The sequence below is a fragment of the Prunus mume genome, linkage group LG3 (assembly GCF_029339155.1).
Source record: "Prunus mume cultivar Tortuosa linkage group LG3, ASM2933915v1, whole genome shotgun sequence".
NCBI classification, from domain to species: domain Eukaryota; kingdom Viridiplantae; phylum Streptophyta; class Magnoliopsida; order Rosales; family Rosaceae; genus Prunus; species Prunus mume.
Window position 1 is genome coordinate 6,736,662 of NC_142700.1, and position 7,627 is coordinate 6,744,288.

Sequence of the window (7,627 nt, forward strand, 5' to 3'; positions counted from 1 at the left end):
TAGAGATCGTATCCTATCTATCTATGCCCCTTTTAAAGTGAAGTTCAAGTTGAGGAAAACTGCAGTCCTTGCATATCTTTTTTTGTGCTTCTTTTCTTCTTGTTTATCTCTCTATCCCTTCTATCATATAGGAAACACAATTCAAGGTTTCGCTAATCATTAAGTACTTGGGCAAATAAAGAAAATGGCAGTTTTTGAAAGCTCAGCAGACAACATAGATAGAAGTCATCTTTAAGTTGCGCACCACTGCTTGTTTGTTTAGTGGATTAATAATTTGTTGTTGATTAATAAAACCTTGTCACGATAGATTAATTCTAAAATTCATGCATGTATAGCCAACGAGGTATAACCTAATGAAAAATGACCTCAACTTGCAATATAACGGTCGAGAGACGTGTCACTATCCACTCACATTATAAATTTATAATATCAATTACACCAATAGAAGGAAGTGAAGAAATTAAAAGGAAAGAATTGGACCATTCAGTAAGTTTAAAATTTTTTTGTTTTGGGGAGTGATAAGAAAGGTGAGAGATAAAATGACCTGTTTTAACTTTATTTAGTGGATTATGAAATTCAATATATAGCTATTAATGTTACGTAAAATATTAATTTCTAAATTCTTTAGAGATTTTATTTTATTTAAATAAGCATGTAATTTTTAAGAATTCTATTGGTAAATCACATGAAGGATGAGAGATGATTTTTTGTTTTATTTACCAATGACGCCATCTCTCCCTCTCTTATAAACAGATTTGTAAATGAATAATTGCCAAGACCAAAAACAAATAAATAAATCTGAACTCTGGATCAAGCCTATCACCGAAAGGAAGGGCGGCAACAAGTCGAAAGACAGAAGACTGCTGCCAGTCACAGGTTCTCAATCTATGAAAATGCTCCTGGTTGCATATGCAGTTTACAAGAAAAATTATGGAAAAATTTACATGGCCTGGGTTGGAAAGAATAATTAAGTGTCACTTAACTCACTTCTAAACCATATGCTTGTCACTAACCCTTTACAACATAAATCATCGTGACAAAGCTCGCTATAAGCTTAGAAGTCGACAATAATTTGGACACAATCGACTATATGTGCTATCAGCCTACTCTAAAAGCAACGAAAGCAGTGTGGCCATGACCTCAATCTACAACAACTTACAAATAAATCATTTATCAGAGCCTAATTGTGAAGCTTGACATCTTTTCCTCTAATCTAAGTGATTATGTGGTAAATGGACATCCCTGCTAATAATGCACAAGACGATTATACTTACGAAAGCACTTAAACTGAGCCTTTCAGCTACCATTTTCCTATCTTGCCTTTGCAGTTTTGTAAACTTCTCTATCAATTTCCTTCCACCTGTGGGAAATAACTAGTAATGTGCACTTTTCTTGTTATCTTCGTGGAGGTTTGTGTTGATGTTGTGGGGGTCTAGCAGATTGCCGTGACGGCTGAGAGCCTTCTGAGGCACCCAACTGGTTGGGCAAACGGTGGGAAGAGTTTCCTTGAACTGATGGGTCTGGAGGATCAGGTGTGTCTGGAAAACAGCAAACCAAGGGGAGGTTTGAGAATGGCAATACAATCTAGAACTAAAAAGATAATATTGAGAAACTCTGATTGCAACAAGCACTTACCAAACAATGACTTAATAGATGGTCGCTTTGGCGGCTTGTTCTTTTTCTTCAATTCAGCTACATCAGAGTGTGCATTTAAAGGTCAATGTAGCTCTAAGATTATACCGGCCAAATGCCACGCCCTCAGCACAGATAAAATTGCTAACAATTGAAATATAGTGGTTTATGTCTATTTATTCACATTAATTCTTATCAATAGCTAGTTTCTTTGTTTATAAATTTGTATTTAATAATTTACCGGGTAATACTTACCAATACCAGGCATGTGATGCTCATCAACAATTTCAAAATTCTTGTAGGTATAACCGACAAAATTTGTATCCATGGAAGAAAGCATCTGGAATGAAAGAAAGTACATGATTGATCAGTCAACAGAGACAGCAAAACAGACTAGCACTAGCACAGAAATAAGAAAGTAGGATGTGTTGGATGTGTTTTGTCATCTGCGCCATGTCCAATTTTGAAAAGGAAAACTCAACCCAGGAAAAAAGTAATGTCTGAGAGGCTGGAAACAGAAGCAAGCCTAGGCTAAACCATACTACTTCAAGAAGAATTAGGTATAACCCTTTAAAAATTTATAGGATAAAATTTGATTTTCCAAATATCTATGATATAATATAATCACTTGTATTTTCTGATAAGATATAACGATTTGCATAAACCTAATGAATTTTGTGAAAATCAGGTGCAATCCCACACAATGTGTGTGTATATCTGTAGTAATTGATTGAAAATTCTGATCACAAACGTATAAATAAGTTACATATCTAGCATGAGTATTGAGGTGAAAAGGAAGTGGAATTGAAAAATTACATCTTATTTTATGAATAAAGATCCCAAAACTGCATTTAAACCATAAATCTGTGTTTATACACCCTAATGAGTGTCACTAATGCGCTACAGGTATTTTGAATATACAGATGCAAAATCAAGTGAACTTTGATACTTGCCTTTCTCCATGGACCAGATTTTGATGAAGTCTCTGCTGGAGTCCCCAACTGCACCCATGAAAGGAACAGCATTTAAGATAATGGCAAGCTGGTAAATAGTATTGCACGAACACACCAACCATATTGAAAAATTCCTCACCTCATCAAACTTCTCAAAGTTTTGAGTATCTAATTCATTGTTAACCTCTGGTAGAAAAGCAGCTTCCATCTGATATAATCTATCCCATTGTAACCCTTTAAACCACGGGTGTGCCTAACATAAGGAAAAACATTTCAACTTTTTTTCCTTAAAAAAATAAAACACCCATCAACCAATAATGAGAAAGAGTTCCATGTATGCTAACTTTTATTTCATGAGCTCCTTGCGTCCCAAGCCTCTGCTCAACATTGCAGAGGAGCTTGCAAATGAGATCCTTAGCCTCAGGAGAGAGCTTTGCTTCCTCTGGGAATTTCAGATGAGTTCTCCAATTAACAATCTGCATGGCATAACTAACCATTTGTTTGATAAGAATATACAAATGAGATGTCAGCAGGAGATTCCCAATTAATACGGCTTAAGAAATAATTATAGTTCCAGAATTCAAAGAGTCACAAATTATTAAGGATATAGCAAGACTCCATTTCTTAAATCTGGACTGTTAAACCTATTCAGAAATCTGAATGTTGCATATTACAAATGGTCAAACAAAAAATCAAAATTCAATTTACCTTTCTGCATGTTGACATTGGTTCTTCGGAATAAAAAGGTGGAAATCCCACAAGCATCTCATACATGATTGCACCAAGAGACCACCTGACAGAGATATCTGATTACTAACCAGTCGGAAACATGTCTTAAGGTGAAACATGTGTGGGAAAAGTAACTAACCAGTCACATTCCATTCCATATCCTTTCTTCAGCAATACTTCCGGAGCAATGTAGTCTGGAGTTCCAACTGTTGAGTAAGCCTAAATGGCATATGAAAGGGCCATTTATATGTAAATAACTGGACATTTATTACAAAACACCAAAACAAAAGCAGATCCTAATTAATGGACAAAAGAAATTAAAAACAAGTTCATGTCCGAAATTTAAATTGTAACAAACACAGCAAAGCAAGACAATAATATATTTTCCCATAAGATTATTCCTGTTCTGCATCCGTTTTTAAGTAATATCTATGAGTGCACATTCCATTCTGTCACTACAAAGAACCAGTTTAAGTAATTCCTGAATAATATATTTATTCTTCCTTGCTTCCTCAAGATTTAGAAGAAATATCAGAATCATAATAAAGCGCACGGCCATAGAAACATTCCAACCAAAGTTCTAATTCATCCCCCCCCCAAAAAAAAAGCAAAATTTTCCAAGACAGCAAGCATGCAATGGGAGTCTAATATTACCCTTTCATATTTTTTATGAGAAACAAAGAATTTATTAAATCGAAGTCGACAAATTACAATCTAATGTCAGGTCACAGACAAGAGATCCAACTATCTGGTCAGCAATACAAAACACTACGCCTACAACTTAAAGAGTACAGCAACTAGACTCTATGACCCAAAAAGCAATCCCTCTAAAATCAACTATGTTATTTCTTACAAGCCTTCAGACGATAGGTACACAGCTGTGCAAAGGGAACCACAGGCAAGGAAAGTACTGGCCACATAGGAAGGTTTACGAGCTTGCCAAACAAAGAAGCCACAATTGCTCTTTCATTTTATTAATTCATTTCAATTCATGTATTACTTTCTTTGCTAAATGTATGTCCCCAGTCCCACCACAGCAACTTTAATTTAATGTCTAGAAAATAAATCTCATCCCTATTAGCCCACCGATGCCACTCACAACATATGAGTAAATACAGAAAAGACAGAACATACCAACATTCGCCTGTTCTTTTGCCAGTGCAATAACTGCTCCTGCTGGGTTCGTTTTGGTGTTGTAGGAAGATTAGAATGTTTATGACTCTCAGAGGGGGATTTCGAATTTCTTCCACCTGCATTTTCATTCTCACTAAGATCTGGAAAGCTATTACTGCCCAAAGGTTTACACAACCCAAAATCTGAAAGCTTCATGTGGCCATAACGGTCGAGTAGTAAATTATCAGGCTTAATATCCCTACAAAAGATATTGAAATTCACGCTCACATGATATTTGAAGTGTTCATCTCATAAGCAACTAAAATAAGCACAGTTATGTAATAAATAAAGCCAACACATGCAAACTTCAAGGATAACTGTCAGATCATAAAACTGTGCAAAAGGTTACATGTAAATAACTTAAGGTTCATATCAATTATATCATAATTAAATATCTGACAGAATGATTGTCAGTAACATTTATCATTTTACCTTTGTTACCAGTACTGAAACAAACAAAGAACATGTAGGACTAAGTTTTATTTATTTTAACCTTCTGGAAATGTTAGCTAAGAACATCATTGGCAAAACTAAATCCATACGAAAATATTTTAAAGTTCAAGGGCACACATTTTGAAAGTAGGATATTATGTTTAGATATCAGTAGGTAAACCACCTACAAGATTCTGCGTCTGCCTACCCTAACTATATTCCAAGTCTAATCAGTGGGTGATTGAGAGCCAACTCAGTCAAAGCAAAAATAAATGACATAACAACCTGTGGATGTAGTTGTGCTTGTGAATAGACTCAATGGCAAGGACTGTCTCTCCAACATAAAACTTGGCTTCATCTTCAGTCAAGATATCTTTGCGCATTAGCAATGTCATCATATCACCTCCAGGAAGATATTCCATTATAAGATACAAAAACTCATCATCTTGAAAGGAGCAGTAGAGCTTAACGATGTAAGCACTATCGACCTCAGCAAGAAGATTTCTTTCAGCTTTAACATGTTCCACCTTCCATGAAAGAAAAGAAGTATGAATGAAGATGAATTTATGAATCACACACAAGTAGAGAAACAAAAATATTTATTAAAAGTTCCTTTCTTTTTGGGCGGACAAGTTCATTTCACACAACTAAGAAGCAATATTTAGCCAGAATTATGGATTTAATTTAAAGCTACGAAATAGCAATGGTACCACTGGTAAAGAAGTACCTGGCCTCTTCGGAGCATCTCCGATTTCTTGAGCTTTTTCATGGCATACACATGGCCAGTAGATTTCTCTCTGCAAATTCTCACCTGCATTTTTTTGCAGCAAATACAATGTAAAGCCAATGCATTTGATAGAAACAAACAAGTCCACTGACAACAACATACAACGGTACAAACAAGCAAGAAGAGAACCTCTCCAAATGCACCCCTTCCTATAATTGTCAAAAGCTGAAAGTCATCAACCCCCATTTTATGTCTCTGAAGGTGCATATACTCCGTCTCCTTCTGCTCCAAATACTTCAGAACATTCATCTGATCCTCCTGCGAAACATCGGCATCGGCAAGCCGCCTTTCCAGCATCCAACGCCTGTAATTCCACAGAAAAAGACCAAATTGAAACCAAAATTCCACAGCATTCGCTTCAATTCAACAACGCTATACAATTTTGACCCGAGTCATAGTTAGTCACCTCTCTTTCCTGTCCTGCAAGCACTTCATTTGAGCCTTGTAATGGTTCTCAATGTACTGTTTGGCTGCCTCGACCTTCTGTTTGGTCGCGTCTGAAGGCGCCTCATCGACAGAAGCAGACTTCTCCTGCTCGTCTCTTGCACTCTCCGCTCCCTTCTTCTTCGCTCTGGGCTGGAACTTCTGAAGCCAACTCCGTGCAGAATCCATAGCTGAAATTCAAAGGCCCTCTGCGATTCAATCCACAATTATCCAATTAAACTCAATCCCCAACCGTTGAAAATATATTGATTAAATTACAAGCATAAAAAGAAAGAAAAAAAAAATTATGAACGATCAAAAAAAAGATAATGTTTTTGGTTTGTGAATTTGAAATTATAATACTAACTGATTGCAGAGATCGCATCGGGAGTTCACGTGAGAACTTTTCTTAACTGAATGATTCAACCGAGAGCAGGCCAAGGACTTTCTCTTCTGCTTCCTTCTTTACTCAGACAACTCACAACAAGACTCAGGGGCCAAAAAGAAGAATAATTTAATTCCATTTTAATTAATTAATTCAGACAGGGTTTTGAAACTACTAACCTACCCTCTCGTTAATCGTTGTGGAGAAAAGACAGCGGTCTAGATAGGGAAGGGTATTATGGGGAAATAGTGGAGTTTGCGATGTTTATTATGAGTCGTGATAGTCACGATGACGTCCATAGGACATTGCCGTCGCTCTAAGGTGGTCCTTCCAACCGGTAACGGAAGGCAGAAGTGACCGGCAGTTGGGGTCTGAGAACCGACACGTTGCGGCGATCGTGACGGCACGAACGTGGACCGGTTTGCCATGTCGGATGTGCATAAAGGCGCGCGAAATTGGGCTTAACGCGTTTTTTGAGGGCAGCTGAATCGCGACCGTCCACGTGGGACTCTGGGTAACCTGGGTTGATCTTGTCTTTTTGAAAACGCGTGGGAAACTAAACCATGGTTTGAGATTGCTTTCTTTTCAATGAGTACGTGAAATTTGGGTGAGAAAAATATCACCGAAAAAAGAAAAACTTTTGTTGACAAAGACAAAAAATTTAAATGACATTAAAAAACTGCTGCACCAGCCGGGAATCGAACCCGGGTCTGTACCGTGGCAGGGTACTATTCTACCACTAGACCACTGGTGCCTTGTTGTTAGATTTGGCCTGAAATCCTTTGATAACCGGCTATCTTGACATGGCTTAGTTATTGGTTTCTTCTAAACACACTAATTACAATGCGTCGACTCATATTATGATACATAGTTATGTCTAGTACTACATAATAATTCAAGTTATTAGCTTAGTTCGATCATATAGCGATAGTTCATACATACCAATTAAGGCTTTATTTGGATGAAATGACGTTAAATTTATGAATTTATATGATATTGTAAGGTAAAACTGAATGTATAGACTATTACAATTCATTCATGCATGGAAAAGAATAAATGAATTTTCAAATGTACTATATTGTTTTGAGGATTGTAATGTTAAGGGGTCGGTTG

At 36.7% G+C, this 7,627-nt stretch overlaps 1 protein-coding gene and 1 non-coding gene across 4 annotated transcripts; both read right to left on the reverse strand.

Annotated features, from left to right (window-relative positions):
* Positions 1–886: 886 nt before the first annotated feature.
* On the reverse strand, positions 887–6,804 carry LOC103325307 (uncharacterized). Of its 3 annotated transcripts, none has more exons than XM_008227465.2 (14): positions 6,497–6,804; positions 6,113–6,338; positions 5,836–6,010; positions 5,647–5,730; positions 5,205–5,446; positions 4,449–4,686; positions 3,454–3,533; positions 3,294–3,378; positions 2,930–3,061; positions 2,725–2,838; positions 2,586–2,633; positions 1,888–1,972; positions 1,636–1,692; positions 887–1,538 (listed from the first exon to the last, which is right to left on the reverse strand). In XM_008227465.2, exons 2-14 carry the CDS (start codon positions 6,316–6,318, stop codon positions 1,396–1,398), a joined length of 1,689 nt encoding a protein of 562 aa, XP_008225687.1. In that variant the 5' UTR covers positions 6,319–6,338; positions 6,497–6,804; the 3' UTR covers positions 887–1,395. The 3 variants fall into 3 exon arrangements, with proteins under 3 accessions (XP_008225687.1, XP_008225688.1, XP_088904545.1); XM_008227466.3 differs by having other exon boundaries at positions 6,544–6,672; XM_089048419.1 differs by lacking the exons at positions 887–1,538; positions 1,636–1,692 and adding an exon at positions 1,695–1,776.
* A 393-nt stretch (positions 6,805–7,197) lies between these two features.
* On the reverse strand, positions 7,198–7,268 carry TRNAG-GCC (transfer RNA glycine (anticodon GCC)). Its single transcript has one exon. It is a non-coding gene; the product is annotated as a tRNA-Gly (tRNA).
* Positions 7,269–7,627: the final 359 nt, after the last annotated feature.

Coding starts and splice junctions, on each gene's coding strand:
- LOC103325307 (XM_008227465.2), bottom strand. CDS start 6,318: ATGGATTCTGCACGGAGTTGGCTTCAGAAGTTCCAGCCCAGAGCGAAG. Junction 3,062..3,293: donor CAATGTCAACATGCAGAAAG/GTAAATTGAATT, acceptor TATGCCATGCAG/ATTGTTAATTGGAGAACTCA. Junction 1,973..2,585: donor AATCTGGTCCATGGAGAAAG/GCAAGTATCAAA, acceptor CTTTCATTCCAG/ATGCTTTCTTCCATGGATAC.